Source organism: Mus musculus, chromosome 11 (assembly GCF_000001635.26).
Source record: "Mus musculus strain C57BL/6J chromosome 11, GRCm38.p6 C57BL/6J".
NCBI classification, from domain to species: Eukaryota; Metazoa; Chordata; class Mammalia; order Rodentia; family Muridae; genus Mus; species Mus musculus.
Window position 1 is genome coordinate 89,484,136 of NC_000077.6, and position 26,726 is coordinate 89,510,861.

General features: G+C 43.0%; 1 protein-coding gene across 5 annotated transcripts in view; it reads right to left on the reverse strand.

Moving 5' to 3' along the window:
• Ankfn1 (ankyrin-repeat and fibronectin type III domain containing 1) overlaps window positions 1-26,726 on the reverse strand; it is a 387,810-nt gene that overhangs the window by 94,044 nt on the left and 267,040 nt on the right. For all 5 annotated transcript variants that reach the window (XM_030246107.1, XM_017314636.2, XM_030246105.1 and 2 more), the window contains exons 6-7: window positions 21,039-21,233; window positions 19,764-19,877 (exon numbers count right to left, since the gene is read on the reverse strand). In XM_030246107.1, the coding sequence (XP_030101967.1) occupies window positions 19,764-19,877; window positions 21,039-21,233 (309 nt within the window). The remainder of the gene's footprint in view (window positions 1-19,763; window positions 19,878-21,038; window positions 21,234-26,726) is intronic.

The window sequence follows — 26,726 nt, forward strand, 5'->3', positions numbered from 1 at the left end:
CACCCAGACAAAGGAACAACTTGTGACCTATATCACCAAGATCATATGGCTACTAAGGTGTCAGGGTTGAGTCTGAACCCAGGGACAGGTCTTATCATTTGGTTTGCCAAGGAAGAGAAGGAGGAAAATGTTGGGTGTATTTTATAGATCCGAGTCATTTCCATGTTAATAGATATCTCCAAATATAGGATAGAAAGCGATAAGGCCATTCATCCAACAAATACTCACAGGGCAGGCACTATGCTACATATTGGATCTACTGTTTCTCAAAGATTTATTTCGTTTTAAATTGGGTGTGTATGTACAAGTGTGGGTGCCATCCTAGGACAGAAGAAAGCTTTGGACCCCCTGGAATTGGAGTTCTGGGTGGTTGTGAACTGCTCCACATGGGTGCTGGGAACCGAACTTTGGTCTCTGAAAGAGCAGCAAAGCACTTTTAACTGCTGAACCATCTCTCTAATCCGTACTCATTAAGTTTGTGAGCTTGAACTACACGGGCACAGTCCTTGTCTTCGCTGGGACTTGACTTAGAAAACCAGTGATAACCAGTCAGTGAAGGCAGGTGACTTTCCAGTGTGGAAGGGACAGTGACAGAAAGAGGACACTTGAGAGAATTCAACTGAGAGACTGTGGAGATTGGATCAGCTGTCACATTCCCACCTCCCAGGAACTGCATCCTCCAGACATCTTGAGCATCTGGTTGGCTCAGCCAGGGCCCCCCTTATCACCCTGGTTTTCTCTCATTCCTCCGCATGTAGCGGCTCCTGAGTATAGGCAGTCCCACATGTCACCATGTCACCATGGCCTTTGCCCACTCGACAATCATGATCCACTCCTTGTGAGTTTATTTATTTATTGTTTTATTTTCTTAAAATTTATTCAGAATTCAAGCTGAGTGTGGTTTCTGTTTTTTCCTCAGACTCTAGTTGATCTAAGGAGCCTACATTATTTTTATAATTGGAAAAATTTCATTAAAATAACACAAAAGACCACCCCGCCTCCCACCTCCCAAGAGGAAACACTCTTTAGGGTGTGGAGAGGCCCCTCTGTTCCCAGACTTGAGGGCGATTATTTTTGTTTCAATTTTGAGCCCTCATATGAAATTAGGCTTCAGGCTAGAACACCTATTTCTTAGAAAAACACACTTTCTACTGGAGAGAAATTCTAGAAAGCAGTCTCGGGCTATTGACAAACTATAATGCTGCAAAGGATCTGGCCAGAAAAAAAAGGACTCCAGAGAAAATGTCTGTCTGGAAGAGGACTCCTAGACAAGTGGCCCTGGGTTTGTATTGCCAGCTGGGTGTCCAGGTGGGCAGTCATGGAGAGTGCCAGGCTTCAGAGAGTGCCAGGCTTCAGCCGGTGTCTGCCTGGAGTGGAGACCTGTAACACTGGTCACTGGAAACTCACCAGCACCCAGAGGCGTCTGGGCTCAGCATATGCCAGGCTCCCGGGGGTAAGGGCTGCAGCCTACTCAATCCAAGGGGTGATGATGGCTGTAAGAGATGGTGATGGACTGGTTGGGAATAGGGAGGCTTGGCACATCACTGTGCCCTGTGAAGTCCCCATTTGCTGGAGGATTTTGTCCCACAAGGAAGTGTGGGGTGGACTCTCACAGTTGTGTGGCAGTGAAGAGCTGTCTGGCAGGTCTCACTCTGTGTTGAGAGGCTTCTTGGCTCTGCAGTCCCAGAGTGAGGTGGGAGGAGCTGAGTGGGTGAGCCTAAACTGCTTTGCCTGGTCGTGGGGGTCACTGCTTTAGCAGTGATATCACTGGAAACAGGGGTCTTGGGGGAGTTGGAAGTGTGCAGGATACTGCTGCCAATGAGGACCGAGGGTCTGAGATGCTGGGGACTTACAGGAGAAGGGGAGGTGACAGAAACCTCACTCCTAGCCAGTTTTGACAAAGCCAATTTGAAACTGCAGTTCCACACTGGACCAGCTGTAAACCATATGTATATGTATGTGTGTGTGTGTGTGTGTGTGTGTGTGTGTGTGTGTGTGTGTGTGTATTTCCAAATGAGTACTTCTTTTGGTAAGCTGTTTCTTCATAACCTCAGAGTTCCATAAACAAGCAGAATGTGTTCTTCACTGTTGCATACTCCACACCTCATAGAGCACTTGAAAGGACAAGTGCTTTTGAAATCTTGTGCTGAAGGAAGAGATGCTAAATCGAAGTCACTGAACTGAAAGACAGAAGCCTTCTAGGGCAGAAACTACACTGGTCTTGTTCATTGCTGTATCCATGGTGACCAGGAAAGTGCCTGGAATGTAATGGGAATTTGGGGATGTATGTTAAGTGGCTGATATATGATGAATGGCCATAGGCTTCCTTATGGAGGAAACCAGTGAGAAGGGTCTTTATTGTGCCCAGAGAACCTAGCTGAAGGCCATCCAATTTATGATAACACAGTACTAGTCGTCTTACATTTTCCTCTTGTCTTCAGCTCAGTGGCCAGGCAATGAAGACACAACAGTTTGTAAGGTGTCATTTGTGTGTTCATGTGTATATATGTATGTGCATACATGTGTGTGCATGTGTACATGTGTGTGCATGTGTGTACATGTGTGTGTATGTAAGTGTCTGTTTATCCATGTGTGAGTACACATGGATGCTTGCTATTATGTGTGTGTACATTTGCAGAGCAGAGGAAAACCTCAGACGTTGGTCCTTACCATCTACCTTGTTTGAAACAGGGTGTCATGTCATTCACTGCTGTGTTGCAGGCTGGCTGGCTTGCAAACTTCCAACCTGTCTCTCATCTTGCTGAAGGAGTGCTGGCACCACAGATCCATGCTACCTTGCCTGACTTTCTGAGGGTTCTGGGGCTCACACTCCACTCGAATGCCCAGCTCTCTACCCACTAAGCGAACTCCTTAGCCCCAAACACCATTTCCTTTGGTACCTGGGTCTCCCACATGGTCAGGCACACAGATGGAGGCAGCGCTGCCTAGTGTGACCAGTAAAAGGACGAAGAGTGAAGGTCTCTGAAGAGGTAGATCTCCTTGTGCAAAATTTCAAAGGATGTTTAGGGCAGTGAAAGGGGTGTGGGCTTGGTGAGAGCCAGTCTGGGTTAGAGCTGAACTTTTCTGGGAACCTTTTCCTGAAGCAGTTCCAGGCAAGAAGAATCTTCAATGAGTTCCTCAGTGGGTGCTGTCCTATTGATTTCCCTCAACTCTGGCTGTATATGAAGATTCTGTTCAGTGGAGGGTCCCACACAGAGGAGTCAGTCACACTCCAGACACCCTTCCTGAGAGGGCAGTCCATGATTACAGCTAATCCTAGACACACTGAAGGCACAGAAGTATGTGCAGCCTCAAATGACAGGGTCAAAGGGATGGGGTGGGGGTAATGGTGGTGGTGGGCTGGGATAGCAGCCGTCAGACATTTGAAGAACTGCTATCCAGGAGCTTGGAAGGAGAAAAGTTACAAGAAAGTTTTTCCATAGCTAAGGACCTGGCACATTGCTAGATATCCATCAGAAAACATGAAGCATGCTTCCTTTGACATCTGACACGAAGCCCGGATACACACCCTGTCCCTGAAGAACTGGGAGAGTGTCTTGGGAATGGGGAAAGCAGGACAGACCCCGAGTCAGCTCCGTAGTCAGTCTGTAAATCATCTTAACAGATCTTTATTTACTTTGCTTGGTTATTCAGGTTTTCCATCCTACATAGAATGCTTGGGGGTGACCAGGCACCTTATGATGTCTTTCACTGGGTCCACAATGCTTGTATTTTACCTTTGACTCAGCCAGTCTGATTCTAAAATGAATCACATGATCTAGAAGGGAAAGAACCCCCCCACACACACACACAATGGGGAAGGCTTACATCCAGAGAAGTGTGCTCCTGTGTGCAGAGCCATCCCAACTCTGTTGGGCAGACCTAAGGAACACAAGGAGGCAGAGTAGTAGAAGATAGAGTCCTGCCTGGGTGATGGCTGCTCTCTAGGAACCAGACACTTCTGAAGGTTCCGGAGGGAACTTAGGGACTGGCTTGTCCCCTATCCCTGTACCAATTTCTAACTCATAATTCCACAGTGGTGAGAGCCTGGTCTGTGAACAGTATTGTGCTGGGACCAGGTCTCTGTCCACTGGTGTTAGTTGCCTTTCTCCTCACTGTGACAAAGGTCCTGAGAAAAAGGCACTTAAGAAAGAAAGGAAGGATTTACTTTGGCTGGTGGGAAGGCATAGCGACAGGAACAGGGACAGATTTCATCCACAGTCAGGAAGCAGAGGGAGACAAATGTCAGTGGTCTACTCAGCTCTTTGTATGCAGTCCCAAGACCCCTGCCCAGGAGATGATACCACTCATTCAGAGTGAGTCTTTTCACCTCTCTGGAAGCTCCTTCAAAGACACCCCAGAAGTCAGTTCCCTAGGTGATTCTAAATCCCATGAAGTTGGGAGTTGAGAACATCCCAGGCATCTCTGTAGCATATGACCACAGACAAATCTCTTAACCTATCTGCACTTCAATTTTCTCAACAATAATGGAGAGATAATGTCACCTATAGGGCTGTTCTCGGAGTAAGCGGGTCATTGTCTAGAAGAACATCCTTTCTGGGTCCTTAGTCTGTGTTAGCATTTCTCCATGAAGTGTAAGCTTTTTAGATAGAGAATATTTTTTAAAATGTATGTATGACTAGGTGGTCTGCCTAGAGGTCAGCCTGTCACAAAATATTTGGTGTGTGTGAAATAAGTTAATTAAGAACATCTGTGTATATTTTGGGCCCCTTTATGAATGAAATGAACACAGAGCCTACTCACATGAAGCTCCCAGTCATGTGGGTGGGGGTGACAGTAGGTACACAACCGCATGATCTCACCCACCCTACCTATCAAAAGCATCTAACTGCTCTCAGAAAAGATGTCCTACAAGGACTCTGATGTAATGGGTTTGAAGACACTCTGACATAGCATGGATCTAAGGGGGCATGCTCTAGTGTACCCCTCAGTTTGGGAATTCCTGCCCTCAATGTTCTCTTGGTTCTGTGAGATATTTTCCCCATGATAGATTTAGCAAATTGCCAAACTGGGGAATGCTTTTGTGAGATACATTAGGTAAGAAAGACTGAGAAAGTCTATAATAAAGGAATATGTCTAACATAAAAATATTGAAGGAAAGTAAATAGATGTTGACAAGTTATGAATATTACTTTGAAGGAGAGGTGAAGGGTATCAATGATAGAATTATTCATGAGTCTGTGAATTTATCATAATCTATGAGTTATGCTGAACATCATGATTATAGCACCTGATTGAAAGTGGTTGTTTAGAGGATGCATCTCTGTTGAAATGCATTTTGATAGCCACTTGCCCAATTAGAAGGCAAGCAAGAGAGTGGGATAGAAGATGTTTCAGGTACAGAAAGAATCTTATGCAAAGGTCCTGTGGCAGGAAGAGCTGACTGAAGAACAGAAGGAGCTGCTTGGATACAGCAGGTAAGGATAAAAAAACAAAACAAAACAAAACAAAACAAAACAAATCCCTCCCCACAAAACAGAAAAGACAGGATTGCTGCCTTCAAGGAACTCAGTCCTTATGGAAAAAGCTCACAGAATTTTCCTACTAAAAGTAGATGGTTGTCCAAGTATATCAGGAAGAAGAAATTAATGTCAGGAATAATCCCTTGCCAGCTGATACAAAATACTCAGTTTTGTGTGTGTCTCTAGGTGACTGACTGAGTTTTTAAATAGCAGATGTGCTTTCTCCAGTTTTGGCTGGGCTCACGTTAGCGTTAGGTCATGAGCAGCCCATCTGGGTCACACACAAGTGACTGGGAGATTGGATAACACACCCATGTCTAACTACTCCTTTTCAATCCAGATCCTTTAAAAGGCAAACAAGGTATTTCAAAACAACTCTGTTGGCTAGAAGACAAGCATCGGATCCACACACCGCCTCCTCCTCACTACCTCCTGGCAACTAGGGCATGTTTTCTATCTCAATGGTTGTGCCACCTCCAGTCTTATATAGATAGAATTGTGGCATATACAGATCTTTCCAGATTACCGTCGCCATTCAGTGTAACACTCTGAAGACTCATTCAGTTTGCCACTTGCATAAATAGCTTGATCTTTACTCCTGAGGTCATGTTCATGGTAAGGATGGGTCACAGTTTGTCCAACTACCCCAGCTGAAGTACAACTGGTTTGTTTCCAGGTCTTGGCTATCATTTGTAAAACTGCTATAAACACTCTGGGAAGGGTTTTTATAGGGTGTGAAGCTCCTTTTTTTTTTTTTTTTTTTTTTTTTTTTTTTACTGGGATAAGTTCTTAGTGGTACAAGCATCAGGCTATACAGGAATTGCATGGTTGACTTGTAAAGAAACTGTCTCACTGTTTTCCAGAGTGGCACTCTAGTTTTTGTGTCCCCACTAGAAGTGGTGGAAGGTGCCATTTTCTCCAAATCCTTGCCAGCATTTGGCATCATCACTGTGAAGTTTTTGAACACTGCAATAGGCATGTAGTAATACTGTACTGTGGTTTTGGTTTGTTACATACTGCCACCTAGGCAGAGAGTGCCCTGGGGGAGAAATAAGTACCGTTCTTGGAAAAGTAGGGACTATTCCAAAAAGATCATTTGAAAGAAATAGAGAAAGTAATGGGACAGAGAGGTTAGGGATTGGTGGGAATTTATAGGAAAAGGAAGGCATTATACTTGACTTTGTAGTGTCAACCATTTCTGTCTTCAGAGTGCTGTAAACACTTGATGCCATTAAAGACAGAAATATAACTGCATTTGGGAGAATAGGAGAATTAAGGTGAGAGTGGTTTGTATAGGAGAGTTCAATTCTTTTGACACAGTTATAACTGCATGAACAAGGGCATATTACACACACACACACACACACACACACACACACACACACACACACACACACACACACACACATATATATATTGAGTCCAGAAACAACTACAGAATCATCTGACAGAGAGGTCACTACAATAGCTATACAAGTTAAAGAGCAGCCGGAGCCTGGGAAAGGATGGGAAAAATAAAGAAGACAACTTCCTTTTTTATCATTAGAGGCATTTGGAAAAAAAAATTGAAATTCCATTGCTGTATCATCTTGAATAAGAGAATTTAAAAGTATATATATAAAGAGATAAAAGGGCTGATGCGATGGCTCAAGGGGTAGTCTGCCAAGCCTCATGGCCTGAGTGTGATCCCCAGAACCCACATGGTGGTTGGAGAGAGTTGTCTCCTGCAAGTTGTCCTCTGACCTCCACAGACACGCCACAGAGTTCTTGCACACATCCACAAACATCTGCCCACCCCCACCCCCACCACACACAAGTAATTAAGAATAAAGAATAGAATCTCAGACTTAATAATTAACATTTTACAAGAGACAAATGTATTTCAGATGTTACTGAGTGGGTTGGAAGGGTGGTAGAGAAGAGACACAAGCAAAGGGAGACACATGGAAAGCCCTGTTTACTATCAAGTGGAAACTGAGAGAGGGGTGTGAACTAGGACTTGGGATGAACTTGGCTTCATCCCAAGATTAGAGGCAAGGAACTTCTTCGTTACACAGTCGAGTTTGTCCATAGTTTTTGAACATCCTGTATGGCACACAGGATGCCTTTTAGTCACCAGAGTTTGAATTCCCCTCAATGGATATAGCAGTATACGATTTAAAAATATTTTTGTGTTTTTTTAAATTTTCATATAATATTTTCATCATATTCTTTCCCCTACCCCAACTCCTCCTTGATTCTTCCCTACTCCCTACCCACAAACTTCATGGTGTTTTCTCATGAAAAAAAAAACCAACTAAAGCACAAAAGCACCTGGATACACGAAGTCTCTTCTGCCCTGACTACCTGAGCAATCGGCTTGCGCTGGAGTGTACCACTGCTGGAGAAAACTGGTAAGAGCTCTCCCAGCGGCTGTCGGTTTCAAATAGCTTAGGGGTGGGACTTTGTGCCCACTCCCCCTTTTCTGAGCTGCATTTCTGTCTGGCTTGCAACGGTACAGGTCTTGTGCATGCTACCACAGCCTCAGGATGTACATCTGCTCTGTTGTGTCTGAAAATTGCTGTTTCCTTAGAGGTGTCTCTCATTTCAAGATCCTGCAATTCTTACTGCTCACTTTCTGCATCGATCTTTGAGCATTAAGGGGAGGGGTGTAATAAAGACATCCCATTTAAATGCTGAGTGCCCCGAGGTCTCTCACTCTCTGAACACTGCCCTACTACAGGTTTCTGTGCTAATTACCATCTACTGGTTAAAAGGTTTTCTCATGAGGTTTAAGTAGTGCATTGATCTATGTGAATTAGCATTGTATCTTTGAGAATAATGTTATTGCTATGTTTAGTTATTAAAATAATAACTGTATATTTTCCTCTGGCGCCCATGACCTACCTAATCTCAGGTACTTGGCCTAATGAACAGTATTAGATATGGCTCCATTTTCTGAAGCAGGGCTTAACTCCAGTCAGAAAGTAACCACTTGATTGCTCCTGTAACATTTGTGCCAGGATTGCATCATTGAGCATGACTTGAGGGCAGGTTGCTATGGTAGCTCACAAGGTTCATAGTTGGGTGAGATTGTTGTTTACATTTATTTCTCTAGTAGTATGTATAGTACCTTCCGGTACTATGAATGCTAGTCTATAGGGGTGAGACTTCTAGTTGAGCACCAGCTCAATTTCTCCTTGTATGACAAGAGTATATGATATCTTCAGCATTAGTCTTAACATCAAGATATGGAGAGTAACCAATGGCATTGGCATAGCCCATGATGTTTAGGGAGTCGTGTATGGACCCCTTTCACCAGTGACTCAACAAGGTAACCCATTCCTGGTACTGGGGGTTACCTCTTTATAAAGCTATATTTTATTTCTCCTTCCTTAGAAGATCCTTTCTTCTCCCCTGGTCCTTTAGTAGCTACTTAACCTTTGTGGGTATTCCAAACGAGACACACTCATCTGAAGCTTAAAAGCTAACACCAACATGTAAAAGAAAATGTAATGTCTGTCTTTCTGGTTTGGGTTATTCCAATCAGGATGCTTGTTTCTCCATCCACCAATTTACTTACAGATTTTATAATTCAAATTTTATTAATAGATGAATAATATTCCATCATGTAAATATACTAGGTTTTCATGATCCATTTCTCAGTTGATGGGAGTCTAGGCTGTCTCCAGTTTCTGACTATTATGAATTGAGCAGCAGTGGGCACGAATGACAAAATATCTCTGGAGTAGGATGCAGAGTCCTTCAGTGTATGCCCAGGGGTGGTATAGCTGGATTTTAGGACAGATCTATTTTCAGATTTTTTAGGTACCTTCATCCTGATTTCTACAGTGGCTGTACCAGTTTACATCCTACTAGTAATGAATATGTGTTCTATTTCTTCTCACCTGTGCCAGCATCTGCTGTCGTTTGTTTTATTAATCTTGGCCAGTTTGACTTGGGTAGGGTTGAGATCTCAATGTACTTTTAATTTGCATTTCCCCGATGGCTAAGGATGTGGAACAGGTTAAAATGACTCTCAGCCATTTGTATCTCATCTTTTGAGACCCTGTTTAGTTCTGCACTCCATTTTATGTTGGGTTATTTGTTTTCTTGATGTTCAAGTTTTTGAGTTCTTTGTGTAACCTAGATATTAACCCTCTGTCCTTTGTGTAATTTGTAGCAATTTTCCCTCTTCTACGGGCTGCCTCTGCTCGGGTTACAGTGTCCTTTGCTGTACAGAAGCCTTTCAGCTTTGTGAGTACCCTTATTTGTAGGTGACAACATTTTATTCACAAAAGACCCCAAAGAATCTATTAGAAAACATCTCCAGCTAATAAATACCTTCAGCAAAGTATCAGGATAAAAATAACATGCAACAGTCAGTAGCCTTCCTATATAGAAATGACAAACACACTTAAGAAAGAAATCAGAGAATCAACACTTGTCAAAATCGCCTTAAAAATGAAAATGGAGAAAATAAATTGAGAGCCATCAAGGAAGACATTGATGTTAGCCTCTGGCCTTCCACACATGTCCCTACACACGTGAATACACATATATAATACATATCTCACACATCCAAAGAAGGGAAATTATCTAACCAAGCAAGTGAAAAACTTGTTAAGTAAAAACTTTAAGACTGAAGAAAGAAATTAAAGAGATCTCAGAAGATGGAAAGAGCTCCCATGCTCATGGGTTGGTAGGACTAATATTGTGAAAATGGCTGTCTTACAAAAATCAATCTACAGTCAATGCAATTCCTACCAGAATTTCAACACAGCTCTTCACATAAATTGCAAAACATGGTCTTAAGCTTTATATGGAAACACAAAAAGCTCACAATAATGAAAACAATCCCTAATAATAATAAAAAAAACGCTGGGGGCATCACAATCCCAAGTTATATTATAGAGCTACAGCAATAAAGTCAACATGATAGTGGCATAAAAACGTACATTGATCAACAGAATAGAAGATACAGATATAATTCTACACATCTACAGACACCAGGAGTACACATGGGAGAAAAGAGAGTGTCTTTAGCAAGTTGGGATGATCAAATTGGACAACTGCATTGTAGAAGACTGACAACAGATCCACATTTATTACCCTGTACAACTCCTCGTGGATCAAGGACCTTAACCTAAGACCAGATAGCCTGAATCTGATAGAATCGAAAATGGGGAATAGGCATTGGCACAGAAAGGGACCTTCTGAGCAAGATCCCAATAATGCAGGCATTAGACAAATCTTAATAAAATAAAAAGCAAGTAAATTAAGTTTCCAAATTGAGGAAGAGCTAATTTAATAATAAAACTAAGGAAAAAGAAAAAAGTAGAGCTGCAGAGATGGCTCAGTGGATAAAGTGCTTGCTACACAACCATGAGGACTAGAGTTGAGAGCCCCAGAGCCTACCTAGAAGCCAGATGGATGTGGTTCCCCTGTTGTAATCCCAGCCCCTAGGAGGATGAGATAGGGCACCCCAAGGGCAAGCTGGCTAGGTAGACTAACTAATATGAGAGCTCCAGTTTCTGTAAGAGACCCTGCCTCGGAAAATAGAAGGGAGAACCCTCTAGGAAAACATTTGACATTAACCTCTGCCCTTCCACACATATCCTACACACGTGAACACACACACACACACACACACACACACACACACACACACACACACACACACATAATACATATCACACCCATCCAAAGAAAGGGAATAAAAGATTCTAACATTAAAATTTCTTGTCTGTAAAATAAGAAAACAGGCTGGAGAGATGGCTCAGTCGTGAAGCACATTAGCTACTCTCACAGAGGGCCCGGGTTCAATTCCCAGCACCCAAATCCAGTAGCTCACAACTACATGGTGTAACTCCTGTTCTATGGGATTCAATAGCATCTTCTATCCTCTAAGGGTACCCAACATGTGGTGTACATGCAGATGAAGAAGCACACATACATATGCACATTATAATAAATACAATTTTAGAAATGAGGAACAGGTTTCCTCATTTCCAAATGAGATATGTGCCAAAGGTCAAACTTGACTAGTAAGTAATGCTTGCATTTCAAGGTCAAGTGCATCCAACTCAGGAGTGTGGCCCTCATCCTTTGCGTCCCTCCCTGAAGAGAAAGCATACAAATCCCAAACTTGACCCAGAAACTTGTGGACCATGATTTATTATGAAGACATATATTATAAACCTTCAACAAACAGACATGACTATTGTCTCTCAGTTGGGCAAGCATCAAGAAAATAATGCTTTTGGCCAAAGCAGGCATAGATCAGTATCATAGTCAAAATGTTGTAATTTCTGATCTTTCATAATAAAAGTTACGGTTTAAAATATACAAATAAAATAGAAAATAAGTAAAACATAGATACTATGACTTAAGAAACAAGCACCCACGCAACAAATAAAAAGCCAAGTTCAATTATTCTCAGAGAAAAGGCAGAAATACATATATTTTAGAAACCACTTACTTATGCATGCATTTATATGCATAAATAAATGATTATATACAATCCATAAATATGCATATGTGTGTGTATTTTGCTTGCGCACATGAGTACATGAGTACAGTGCCCCAAGGGCAAGAAGAGGTTTTCAAATGCCCTGGGTCTGGAGTTGCAGATGGTTGGGAGCCATCATGTGGTGCTGAGAATGAATGTGGGTCCTCTAAAAGAGCAATCAGTGCTCTTATTCACTGAGACATCTCTCTGGCTTAAAAACAACAAGATTGTATTTGTATAACTCTGTGTCTTAGTCCAGATGAAATCAATGATTTAGAAAATGAAATAAAACACAGGTATAGCTAACACCCCTTTCTCATGCAAATCAAAATAAAGTGGCAAGCTAGAAATAAAGTAAAGCTTTGTTACTTTGATCAAGAGAACCTATTGGAAACCTCCCAGTGGACACTATATTGAATGGCAAAGTATTAGATAAAATTTGTCAAAAGCAGACACAAGAGAAAAATGATCAATGCTCTCTATCCAGGGTTTTCTATCCAGTGAGTAGGGAATTAGAATTGATGCACATCAATGATGGATGTGGTGGTTTGAATAAGCTTGGCCCAGGGAGTGGCACTATTAGGAGGTGTGGCCTTGTTGGAGTAGGTGTGGCCTTGTTGGTGGAAGTGTGTCATTGTCAGGGGTGGGCTTTGAGACACCCCCTTCTAACCACATGGGAGCCAGTCTTTTCCTAGCAGCCTTCAGATGAAGATGTAGAACTCTCAGCTCCTTCTGTGCCATTCCTACTTCCTGCACATACTGCCATGCTCCCACCTTGATAATGGACTGAACCTCTGAACCTGTAACCCAGTCCCAATTAAATGTTGTCCTTATAAGAGTTGCCTTGGTCATGGTGTCTGTTCACAACAGTAAAACTCTAACCAAGACACTGGGAGATTAAAAAACAATGCTAGGAAACAAGAGACAAAAGTATGAGTCATGAAGATTTGATAAGTAAAATTCTCATGAGATGTCAGACAATGTATTGAAAGAGAAAAGCTAATAGATATTTTAATAAAGTTGTTAAGCAAAAATTTAAACATTAGTGTTATTCTACTGCTAACCACTTAGAGAAAAAATCTTGAAAATAAAGTTTACTCATAATAGTCACAAATATTGGGGTACAAAATCCTTCAGGATGTATGGAATATCCACAGAAAGAAAACAGTTATACTGCCCTACACACATACAAACGCATCCTAATCAGACAAACATGCTCATAGATAAGAAATCTCTCCTTATTAGGAAGACAATGTAAGCCCAGGAAGATTCTAAAAGCTGAATTTGACAAGTTAATTTATTGGAAAGGAAAATGTGCGTTACATCAAAGACATTTTGAAATAGATTACCAGGACGAAGGCTTTTGCCTAATATATTAAAATATGCTATAAATTTACTTAATGGTATTAGATAAAGACAAACAAATGGCAGTATATATAAATGCATAGAGCCTCCTTCTGGTTAACAATTTTAGAAAAAAAACCTTGTGATAGGTAAGATAGAGGCATGTATGAATGTTAAGATTGTAGCTTGGTATACTAGAAAAAAGTAAATGCAAGCAAACAAACAAACAAACAAAGCAATGGGACTGAATCAGCTGGTAAATGCTCTCACCACTAAGCCTCATGACCTGGTTTGACCTCGGGGACTTACATGGTGTAAGGAGAGAATTGACCTCTGAAAGCTATCGCCTGGCCTCTACAAGTATACATGTTGTGGCATGTGCATGCATATGTATGTGTGTGTGTGTGTGTGTGCATGTACACACACACAAAATAAATAGGTGTTAAAAAAACAACAACCAATAACCTATGTCCATCAGTAGGAGAAAAGCTACACTCTTGTCTGTGGCCTGAAAACATTATACAAATGATAAACATAAGGAAGATGATCTAAATGCATTAACCTAGAAATAAATATAGTGTATTGTGAGTTGAAAAAAATGATCACTACATTGAAAAGACAGTCTCGTTGTAGGAACATGCAAATGGTGTGTTATGGTTTAGATCTTAAATATCCCCCATGGTTCCCACTCTAGAATGATCACCAGCTTGTGGTGTTAGTGGGAAGTGGTAGAACCTTTAGGAGATGAGAACCTTTGGGAGGTGAGGGAAATTTACGAGCTGACAGAAACTTTAGAAGGTGAGAGAACCTTTAAGAGGCAAGACCAGTAAGAAACCACTAAGGTCACGGAGATAGGGCATGGCTTTGAAACGCTGCCCTTTTCTTTCTGATTTCTTTTGCTTCCTGGTTTCTGTTAGGTGAGCAGGTAACAGAGCTGGATGACTATGGACTGAAATTGCTGGAATGGGAAGCCCAGCTAATCTCCTTTTAAGCTGATTCCCTCGAGCGTTTTGTCACGGTTATGGAGAGCTGACTAATAGAGTGCAGCAATATTTATACTAGATCATATGATGCTATAAACGTTTGGGTATATAGTCATTTGTCACTTACCCTGGGGGATACATTCTGAGAGGGTGTTATTGAGTCAATTCCCCTTTCTATGAACAGCTAGCTCTCGGGATGATATAGTCATGTAGGACCTCCGTGGTCCAGGCAGCCTGCATCTGACTGAAGCACCACCATCATCCATTATGTGGCACAGGACAGCATGCTTATGTTCATCAAGAAAGAATCTGTAGAGATCTACATCAAAGTCACAGACTTGAGTTTTGTGGTAGGGATGTGGGACTTTAGGAAGGGTGAAGGACTCTTTTATATATATATAGCACTATATTATTTGAAGGCTAATTTAGAAAAAAAAACTGATCAAAATACCCAAAAGAAAAGCAACTCTTTAAGTATGGGAGAAGACTTAAAGGAAATTTATCAGATTGTTGGTGAGCATGGTTCCTGACACCATAACAATGTGTGAAGGAAAACGGGATAACGAAGGTCCAGAGACCTTCACAGCGCAGACATGAGGCTCTTGCACACAGTGGCTTTCCAGTCTCTTGGTCCTCTCATTCACTGGACTTTCTAAGTGCTCCATCATACATTAAATCCCTCAATTCACTTTTTAAAAAAAGATTTACTTATTTATTTTATGTATTAATGAGTACACTGTCACTCTCTTCAGGCACACCAGAAGAGGGCATAGGATCCCATTAAAGATGGTTGTGAGGCACCATGTGGGTGCTGGGAATTGAACTCAGGCCCTCTGGAACAGCAGTCAGTGCTCTTGACCGCTGAGCCATCTCTCCAACCCCCTCAACTCACTTTTTTTTTTTTTACCTGTGTACTTAAATAAAAGGGAAGGAAGCAAGCAAGCGATCCCTTGGGGCATGGATCTTCTGGGTATAACATTTTCTGCCCTTCTTACTGCTTTCATCAGTCATTGCTCCCTCTCTGAAATCAAATCTGTCCAGGGATTGCTTTCTTCAAGACATTCTAGCAGGGCTTTGCTCTAGTAACCAAGATAGCTAGCAGCTTTGTGCTTATGCTTGGATTAGTTCTTTAATTAAACACAGAAAATCATTACGTTCTTTAATTGTTCACATTTCTTGTTAGATAAATGCCCTTGAAACCACAAGGTACAAGATGGCGAAAGGTAATGGTAGTGAAAGGAATGGGAACACCAAACCATGGGCACGTGTGGCACAAGTCGGCTTCTTCTCTAGTCTTGGAGGAAGGTGATCACGAATTCTCATCATGGCAACACTATTGATCAGCTGAGAGGTTTCCTGAGAGTATGGTGGACTACTCCCTCCTGGAAGCAGATCTGCCCCCAGACTTTTTTTTGACTTATTTTCCTCCTGAGAAAGGACCTGGAGGTGGTGGTTGGTAGAGGCACCAGCAGATAGGCTACGCGATCCTAGAAGGTGCCGGCAATTTCTATGAGAGGAAATGCTTGCTCTTTGTCAAGCAATGGGAGAAAATAAAAAGCAGCCAAGCAACTTAATGATAGGACCAGAGGTCAGGACTCTTTTCTCTGTGCTCAATATTGAACTCATGTATCCCAGGCAAGCAGCTTCCCATTGAGCTGTATCCACATTCCTTGTTTTTTGAAACAAGATATCATTGTATATGCCAGGCTGGCTTTGAACTCACTGAGTAGCCCAGGCTGTTATGGATGCTCCTGCTTTTATCTCCTGGGTGCTAGGATTACAGGAGTGTGACAACTAGGAGTGTGGATTCTAATTTCTCAGGGAACAATGTGGGAGAGAGTCAGGGAAGGACATGTCTACAGGTATGGTAGCACTCACAGGTTGCATTACCTATTGGAGCATCTTGTAATTAGCAAGCCACAGGTCTCACAGGTCTCACCGGTGTCAGGCAGAGAGAGAGAGAGAGAGAGAGAGAGAGAGAGAGAGAGAGAACAGAGAGATACAGAGACAGGGAGATAAATACAGAGACAGAGAGTCAGAGACATGGAGAAAGACAGGACAGAGACAGAGAGAAACAGAGGGATAGAGAGACAGAGAGACACAACCAAAGAGACACAGAGAGAGACAGAATAGGAAGAGAGAGAGACAGGGTGAGAGACAGAGACAGTGAGGGAAACAGAGAATAAAGAGAGAGAGACAGAGAGAGAGACAGAGAGACAGAGACAGACAGAGAGAGAGAGAGAGAGAGAGAGAGAGAGAGAGAGAGAGAGAGAGAGAGAGAGAGAGAGAGAGAGATTTTATGTCCTGGCTGTAACAGGTAACTGCACCTGTTACAAGATACTGCCTTTCATCTATCCAGGCTCCAATTCCCTCATCCTAACCCTGCTAGGAGCAAGGAAATCACTTTGAAAATGCATTCCATTTTGGCCTGCAGAAAAAATAGCATGTAATCTCCAAATGAGGAGATCAGGCCAGTTACCCAAGTATATGAGAAGGAAAATGTTGAACAAGGCTCTGGCAACAGTTCAACCCCTCAGAGCATCTAGCTGCTCTTTGTAAACCATGGAAACTGGTGAGATAAGGCAGAAGGATGAAAAGACCCTGCATCCAAGGAGGAAACAGCCCCATCTTACTGAAGTTGGTGAAAATGCAGACAGGAGAACCCGGTGGTTTTCATGGAGAACCATTTTCCTGGCTTTTAAGCTGTAATGGACACCTTTAATCTCCCACAAGTAGATGGCAGTTGGCCTGGTGCAAGACTCTGGAGTCTTAAGAAGGCTCCCAAAGAGATGCTCTACAAAAGACTTCTGTATATACACAGATTCCTCAAAACCATGCTGATGAATGTAAACAGATGGGCAATAGAAAGAGCCAGATTCCCGCTCCCCCAACCCCCAATATACATTGGCTGAAGCATGAAGGGAGAAAACATTTAGTTGTTGAGATATGCCTGAGGTTTTGCTGAGCCCAGAAATTCTGGAGGATAGGGTGAGCGAGGCTGTTCTTTGCCAAACCCCAAATACTGCAGGGTTAAGCCTTCCCTAGAAGCAATTAGATAATTGTCCTTGCATTCTGTGAATTTCTCAATTGTTTTGCCTTCTTCTTCTTCTTCTTCTTCTTCTTCTTCTTCTTCTTCTTCTTCTTCTTCTTCTTCTTCTTCTTCTTCTTCTTCTTCTTCTTCTTCTTCTTCTTCTTCTTCTTCTTCTTCTTCTTCTTCTTCTTCTTCTTCTTCTTCTTCTCTCCTTTTCTCTTTTTCTCCTTTTCTCCCTTTCTCCTTTTTTTCTCCTCCTCTTTCCTCCTCCTCCTCCTCCTCCTCCTTCAAGCAAACAAAATAATTGTCTTTCTCTCGGGGTAATTTCCCTAATATTTTCACAATTAATTACTTCAACCTCTGAATTAAAAACTGCCCATCTGTCTCTGCGGACACAGTAGGCTGCCAGCTGCTTTAAATAACCCTTCGGAGCGATCGGGTTAAGGGCTCCATTTATGTCCTTAGAAATTAGCGCAAGGAAGCCAGCTTCACAACGCAGCAGACAATTCTATTTATAATGCTTAATTAATCCTCTCCAGTTACTCACAGAGCTCTGTTGCAACCTTTCATTTCCCACCTCACCCAAAGGCTTCCCAAGAGAAGAGTTAAAAAAGTGTGAATGCTGGTAGAATTTGCTGGGGTTTTGGTTAAGTATGAAAGAGCTGGGCAAATTAGCTCCTGATAGCTTACTAATCACATAAAAGATGGGAATGTCAAGTTGGGCGGCATGGATGAAACAGTCATCAAAATCCTGAGCTGGCGAGAGGGAGAGAGAAAGAGGAGGGGCTGCCCATGCTTAACCCTGCTGGCCAACCCGAACCCTGTGTCCTGGCCAGTAAGACAATAAAGAAGAAATACTGAGCTGGTTCAAAGGATTAGTCTCAGGCGCCTTCTATGCATTCGCTCAAGGTTCTATGCACTTCAAGACCTTCTTCTATGCACAGCTTTTGATGGTCTAAGTTGCCTTCTCTTTGACACAGAAAATCCAACGATATCCAAGTCAACCTATTTGCAGTCTCTTACCTTAGCTATTACAAATAGAGTCAACTTAACCTGGGCAGTTCCAAGCACCCAGAAAGCTATCCTGTCTGCCGAGATACACAGTGTACTCCCGGGAAGAAGAAAGGAAGGTGTGTGCTCTAAGTAGATAGTTTCACTGGTAGAGAGAGTGGTGGGGACTTGAACACACTGCTTCTCATTCACCAGCACCCTGGAGCATGTGTAGAGAGCATCACGGTGCCTTTCTGCATGCCCATGGAGATCAGAAAATCGACAGATTACCTTTCCTTTCCCACATTCGAGTGTGCCCAGAATGCAGTGATTCTGACTCTTTGGTGAGCCCCTAGGCAAACTCTATAATTTATCATCCTGGTGCAGGTAAAGTGAGGATAAACAGCGCTGCTTCATGACATAGCTGTGAGGACCAACGAGTGACATACAGGCTCAAGCAGTGCTTAACACACAGCAGGTGCTGTGTATGGGGCTGGCTGGCTTCGCGATGTCCCGCCATGTTTTCCTCCTATGGGCCCTTCCTGCCCTTCACCAGTGTTGTTGCTAGAGCTGGCTTGCACTTGCTTCTGAACAGTTCTCTTATTGATTTTTTTTTAAATTCTAAATCCCCATCAGCCTCCCCTAGTCCATCATACACACTAACAACACTTCACACAACTCCTTGTGATCTGCTCCCTGTCTTATCCAATGGCTCTCAACAGCTCATTGAATGAAATCTTAACTTCTAGGCTTCTACTTCAATTCCTTTTCCTCTCTACTGCTCCAGAGGAGCCAGGGTATTATTTCCCCTACCCTCTGAGATTCTCCTCCTCTAACTATTCTGGTACTCCTTTGCATCGGTAGCTAAATTCTCTGTTGTCTCCATGACGAATTTACATTGGCCCCAATATCTCCCTCCAGCTCCCATCTGTCCTTCAAAACCAAGTATCTTGGCGACTTTACTGACCATGCCACCATTCCTACCATTATCTTTTTTTTTTGAACCCAGTGACTGTCACTGGGGATAGAGTGGTCAGTTTCCATGCTTACTGCTCCCCCTATTGATACTCCACACATCAGCCTTCCTGCTCCACAGATCAGCTCTGTTTTCCCCCTATGACCCTCGTCGCTGCCTGATGCTCTGTAGAAAAAAAATCTGCTGCAGACATGAACAAGACATTCGCCGAGGGAATGACAGCCTGGTCCTGTTCAATATCCCCGTGACTTATCCTTAGTCGCCTCCCTGAATCTTCACAGTGATGTGTGTGGTTCTATTTTGACTTCAAAAGTAAAAGGGGTAAAAACAAACAAACAAACAAACAAACAAACAAACAAAACAATCTCACCAGTGCGAAACCAAGCACACAACACGCGCAATCCATCCCCACGCCCCAGATACCTTTCCAGGAAGGAGCAGGGAGAGAAAATGGAGAGCTGAGTACCTTTGTACCTGGTCACTACGGCTGCGTTGACACTGAGGGGCTCTTGAAAGCTGACCGTTAGGGACGTGCTGCTGCTTACCATGAGACAGGCATTGGCTGGCACCTCTGGGGCTCCTGGCACAGAGGGGGGAAAACCATCGGCATGTTAGCTTCTCAAACTCTTCCCAAACATATTTCTGCCTCCTTAAAGGGTAGAGGAAGCTCTGCCCACTCTCCACTTTATTCCCTTGAGACAGGGTCTCTCATCGAGCCCTGAGCTAGACAGGTAGTCTAAAAGCTAAGCAATCCTCCTGCCCTCTGCTCTGCCGCAGTGCTGGACCTATGGGTGATGTGGCCACGCCTGGACTTTTACTTGAGTGCTAGGGATCCAAATCTGGGTCCTCGTGGAGCCGTCTCCACAGCTCCTACACTTGGCACTTAACTCTGTCCCAGAGTCTGCTCATTTGCTTGGACATCTTCTGAGGCTTTTAAAAAATGGGACTGAGTTTTCTCTTTCTATTTGAAAGTTAGACTTACAATCCTTTTAGTTGCTTAAATAAAATCTTTTAGAATGAGAGCTTAGTGCTTTGCAAGCGTTTTGAGTGGTACATTGTAGTTTTAATGAAATCTTCTGGGATAAGATAAAAATATTATAGAATCCAAGTTGACTGTTTGAGAAACACCTGAGCTGTGTATGTTCTTACACCCGGGGCTTCACTCAGCAGCATTCTGCACTGCCAATAAGTATTATCCTGAACTGTCTTACCCAAGCAAAAAGAGCTGGTACAGAGAATGGAAATGCAGATAAAAGCAGAATTCATGGGCCTGTTGGCTATCTTTCTCTGTTGTGTTAAGTTCAGTTTATGGTTCTCTACTAAAAAAAATAGTGGAGAATGGAAAACACCTTAATCTTGAACTTGAAGCAGAAGCTAGACAAATAGGCAAATAAATATTTTTCCAACCTCACATCTCAAAATATAGCCACTTAGGCCATCAGACCATTGGGTCATTAGGCATTAGGGCGTAGCTGTGGGAAGTGCTAGATGACTGGGGATATGGTGGAGGGAGGCCAGAAAGCACCCAGAGCTCAAGGCTGTGGCCAGAGAACCAATCAGGAGCCAGAAAGTCAAGCAAGACAAAAGACCCATTTACAGCCTCCCAGAGCTCTGGCCCCAAACAGGCTGACAACAGTCATCTACGGCTGGAGAGTTGAAAAATGAAATCAGTAAAAGGCATGTCTGTCTCAAACCAAAGCTCAGTCTCATAACATGCCCCCAGCCTCTTGCATATACTCACGGGCATGTTCGAAGCCAGTTTTCATGCGCCGGTAGAGCCGGTACCTCCACTCCCAGGCCTTCAGCTGCTTCTCTTTCTCTGTGTTGTCCAGGGTGAAGCCTTCATTCTCCACCTGTGCAGACAGCTCACTCACCCTGTCCTGGGCCTCCTGAACTAGAGTGTTGAGATGCATTGCTCGGCTCTCCAGGCTGACAACTGGGAGAAGAATAGACAGGATGACAGCTCTCCTTGGGAAGTGCAGTGACTTAGGCAGGGTCTCTTCTGGTTTGAAAACCTCTTGAGACCCTGGGATCTGTTTCTTATCAACAACCTTCTGTGATAAGGCCTAATATTCCATTCACTATCTAGTGGCAAATTCATCAAATTAAGACATTCCCATTGCTCCTTGGTCATCTTGTCACATGCTCCCCAGTGAGCTCCTTTGGTATACTTAGTCACGTTTGTATTGGTGACATTTGGAGGGACAAACACCTGAGACAGGGCCAAGAAGGCTATGGGGCAAATTCTCTGGTCATATTACATTCTACCAGAATTGATTTTCTAAAGAAACTTTTGGTGGATTCTGGCTCAAATTTTCTGCCCGTATCACATTCTTCTTAGCATAGAGAAAACTTTGCATGTTTGCCATAGGATTCTATTAGCATTAATCAATTTGTAGACCGCTAACGAAGTATCTCAAGCTGATGCCACATCTTAGCTAGTGGGTTCTGATGGCTGAACCCTACATTGATCGTTGATTGTGGTCTGGTTACAGGCATGCACCTTCTCCAGAAACATCCATGTCTCTGAGGTCAAGGCTTACTAGAGGTGTGTGTTTGGATCTTCCTGGTGCATCCCAAGCTCTACTTGGCTTACTCAGTCTGCTCTGTGTGGGCAGATGTATACCAGTGGTAGACACTGTCCATTCTTGTGCTTGCCTTTAGGGCTGCTTCCTGTGGTCTGCATGGGAGTGTCTGCTTAGGTGGTCACCTGTCACTTCTGAAGATCCCCTCCCTGCCAGTGGCAAGACAGGAGACAGCTTCATTCTGGAATGATGGTGGAAGGCCACAGGAACAGAGACGTTAGGTCTGCAGATGTGTTCCTGGAATGTGTCTGACACTCCCTGTGACCAAAACAATATTTCTTTCTGATGAGTGGGAAGCAAAACCCACCCATTTCATTCTTTATAATTAATGGGGAAATATTACAAAGATAACTCAAGTGAAAAATGTGTTAGGCGTATTTTGAAATGGAAATTAGGTGGTTGTATATTCAGATACTCTGTGTTCATAAGCATGTCTGCGTTAATTACAGGAAATGAATACTAATTTATTATTGCCCCTGAGAACCATCAGTCTAAATTTATTTACAGATGAGGTCAATGAAAAATTAGCTGAGTCTTTTTTTTTTCCCTTTTTCTTTTCTTCTTTCTTCTTGGAGTCGCTGCTCAGAACACCCGGGACTGTGTTCTGCTGCAGGCTTGGCGTGGTTAATGAATGTTGTCGTAGCAGTCAATCATGTACTCGAAATACTGTCACGCTCCCTTTTTTAAAGCCTCAGTCATGAGCCGTGACAGAAAAATAAACAAATAAATATAAAGCCAAAAAACCCTTTGAGCAGCTACACTGTGTAGAATCCCCCCGGGAAGGCTAAAGGAGGCCAGAATAAATGATAATGTAAGTGCCAGGTTGTAGTGAGGCTATGGTGGTGTATGAACAGGGAGGTACTGGGGGCGGGGAAGACACATCCACACACATACAAGAGCACACACTCCAGTGGAAAAATTGGCAATATTAGTAGCCTCAAGGTGCAATTTCCTGGAGCAGTTAGGACTGACAGGCCAGTGCTAAATGCTGTTAATTTAACTAACTTCAGATTAATGGTAGAGCCTGCTATGACTGAAGCCCTCAAACACAGTCTCATTATAGGCTTGCTGGGAAGGCCCTAAATATAGGCATTGACAGTTTAAAACAAATTCGTATACATTTGTGTATTTTTAGACATGGTTAGGCGTCAGAGTTTGTGTCAGAGTTTTCAAGTTGATTAATGGACCCAGTAACTGCACCCTCTCCCCGCCCCCTCCTCCTTCCACTCCAAATTACAGAGAAAATGGGGGAATTGTCCTTGTTAAGTTATTCAGTGGGTCTTTTATTGTAAGCCCGATGTTTGAATTGCATGCATGCGTCAACACTCCGGTGATAGGCACATGATTTATAAAAATAAATTTTTCTAATACTACGAAATCCCCCCTATTAATTTTTTATATCCACAACCGTTATTACGGGTGGGAATCCCAGGTGGCATTTCAGATGGACAGCTTCTCTTGAGGTCTGTGCATGGCTCTCCCTGCACACACCCCCCCCACAACCCCTTCCCCACCTCGACATTTTTCCTGCATTCCCTGGCGTAACACTTTTTAGTCCTGCGCCCTCTGCTACTCCTAGACTTTGGCCCTCTTCCTCGCTAGAAGCAGTTTTGCTCTTTTAGAGTCTACCAAGAGCCCTTTAAGCCTTCAAAGCCAAGTGCACGGTCCATCCATAAGGGGCTACAACCCAGTGCTCCGCAAAGTGGGGCAGCTCTGTGGAGACAGTGGGCAGGGTAGGAATTGGAGGACATCTCTGGAACCTCAGTATTCCAGTGGCTGGGTTTTTCTAGAACATTGGTGTCTACGTGCAGAATTGAGTGAAAGCAAATTGCTTAGAAGCAAGAGTTGTGTTTATTATGGAGGAGAAGGGGGGACCCTAAAAACTGGAGATTTTTTATTTGAAAAAGAGAAAGTATTCTGAAATTGCCCCTCCCCCAGGCTCAATCCCAGGTGTCCCCAAGACTGAGCTTACTGGCCTCCGTTGTTACAGGTAATTATGTGGACAGATCTTAAAGGCATGAGGCTGAGCCTCGGTTCTCAAACCATCTCACCAGGCAGATCTTTATGTTTTTTTTCCTATGGATTTTTAATAGCTTAATAAAACACTCTTTTGAAAGTTTTTTTTTCTTGCTACCAAACCAGCTGACTTATAAAGCAGTCATGTTTCTGCCTATTATTAATGACCCATTTAACTGCCAATAGCAGCATCTGTTCAGATGAGATAATCAAGCTAACTGGGTTAATTTACTTTAGGCAAAAGCAAGTGAATATGATAATTATATCGGGCTGGGTAGTTTTTATCATGAGCGGAAGTATGATAGGCTAGGTTTTGACACCTTAGAGATTGTTCTGGGAACCTTATGTTTTTATTGATTGATTGATTGACTGTTTTATTGGTTGATTGATTGATATGATTTGTCTTGAGAATGAGAACATTTTCAATCTCCCTATTTTAAAGACGAAGAAGCTGAAACCCAGGGAAGCAGGTTGTCTTCTTAACCATCGTCAATAACTCAGAGAACTCTCACTGCATCAAATGGAATATGAACCAATGTATTATTGATATATTGCAGTTTCCCAGTCACTCCCCAGCTTGTAATTAGCTTTCCCATCTTGGCTGGCTGGTTGGGCTTAGGTGGTGGGGGTGGGGTGGCCTGTTTTCTGGCGGATTCTTCCTGCCTGTCCACTTCTCTCTATCTTGGGTCTCTCCATTCCTCGTTCGCTTCTACCCACGAGCTGTTTCCTTCTCTAGCCTGTCGTGCTACTGATCGCTGCAAGCTTTAGCCTTTTCTGTCTCCTGGCAGTCAATCCCTTCTCCAACCCAGCGACTGTCCCTCCAAGCAGCCTTAGCCAGCACAATAGAGGGTCTGTGGGTGTGTGGCAAGCCATCCGGCTGGGTTAAGACCACTTCACGGCTCCTGAAACAGGCTCCCTGCTATTGTGGTGTTTAATTATCAACTATTTCTACCACCCAGTGCTTCAGAGTGGGAATTTGTTATAAGACCTGCCCAGCTAATTAACTATGAGATGGGGGTGGGGTGGGGGTGGGGGCGGGAGGTGGGGCAGGAGCTTGGTGTTCAAAGAATACAATTAGGGTTACTGTTTAAATCCTGAGATAGCGATGGGGACTGAATAGAGTTTGTCAAGTGCCTGAGTCTAGCTAGCTTAGGTACTGCAGATCCTTAAGGGTTTCATCATTTTACTCCTCACTCACAACTTTGGAATTGGGGCCTGGCAGACAATTACATAAACTTTGAAACTATGAATGAGGGCAACATGCAAGTTAATTTGAATATTTTAAAATTTTGTTTTATTATGTGTCTCTCTCTGTGTGTGTGTGTGTATGTGCCTGGAGATGCAGGGTGCTTTGAAGTTGGAGTCACAGGGCTCTGTGAGCCACGTAATGTCAGTGCGGGGACTCAGCTTAGGTCCCCTGAAGGAGCAATACTCACTCTTCACAGCTGAGCTGTTCTCCGGCCCCTAATTTTAATTTTTCATAGAGATTTGAGGGAATAATTTGTTTTTTTTTTATTTTCTTGAAAATAAAAGAATACATTCCTCTTTCATGGCGATATGATGTTTTGCAACTTAACACACCTTTTTATTGTCAGGTATTCTTCTTTCTTGCTCTATCCTGCAGACCAGCCTGTCCTTCTGCCTCTGCCTCCCAAGTGCTGAGATTAAAGTCATGTACCCCTACCACCCAGAATTCTCCTCTTTCTTACTGGTGATATAAATACACTCAGTTTTAGATGTGTCTTCTCACAGCTCTGTCAGCCCTGCGCTGTCTTGCAAGTTCACTTCCTGCTAAGATAGCCTCCTCATTCCCCTAGCAGCTCTGAATCTGAATGGAATGAGTATCCTTATCTTCAGCAAAAATACGCTCGTCAAAGTATCGTTTCCATGAGTGGAGATAGTCCTCGAAGGGAAGCAGTGATCCTGGAGACCACGTGGCATCCTTGATAGATGCTCAGTTCCAGGGAGTGAGGTCCACCCATCCCTCACTCGGGATGATTTTCTTCTAGTTCCATCTGTTTGCCTGCAAATTTCATGATGTCATTAAAAAAAAACAGCCTAGTAACACTGCATTGTGTAAAGGTACCACATTTTCTTTATCCATTCTTCGGTTGAGGGATGTCTAGATTTGCTGTGCCTTTTAAAACAAAACATGATGAATAGCCACCCAAGCCCCATCCCTGGCATCGCAACTGTCCCTCATCCCACATTCGACTGCCTCTTTTTGCAGCCGATATGGCCCCACATCTTCTAATTGCATTCCCAGACCTCAGCCACCATTGATATCCACGGGTCACCTTCTTTGCCAACACGGTGGTCATAGCCTGAATAAATTCGGTCCCTCCTGCCTGAGATATGGCTGTTCGCTTACTGCTGTGGATGGTGACCAGTGACCAGATGCTGGGCAGCCACGCCCTCAATAGAAAGAAAGGCTCTCGTATGTCTTGGCTTCTGGAGTCTTCTCTTGGTTTGTTACTGTGTTACATAGAAACACGTAAAATAAATTGTCTCTCTGAGAAAATTTTGTGCTTTGTCTCTGTGTATATGACTGCAAGTCTTTATAAAGTTAAAATGCTTTTTAGTCTTAAAAAAAAAAAGAGATCTGTAGTTCTATCCAGTCTCCCCACCATGTTGAACACAAGGTTCTTATCTGTAAAGCTGGCTTGACAAAGATGCCCACCTCTCAAACTGGGCTAGGTTAACAATAATCTCCAAACAGGTTTTTATTAGTATTACTTTAATTTGATTTTTTTAGAGACACACATAAAATAAACCCAAATGCTTATTCTTATGAAATAGCTTGGTATTTTTCCATCAAAAAATAATTT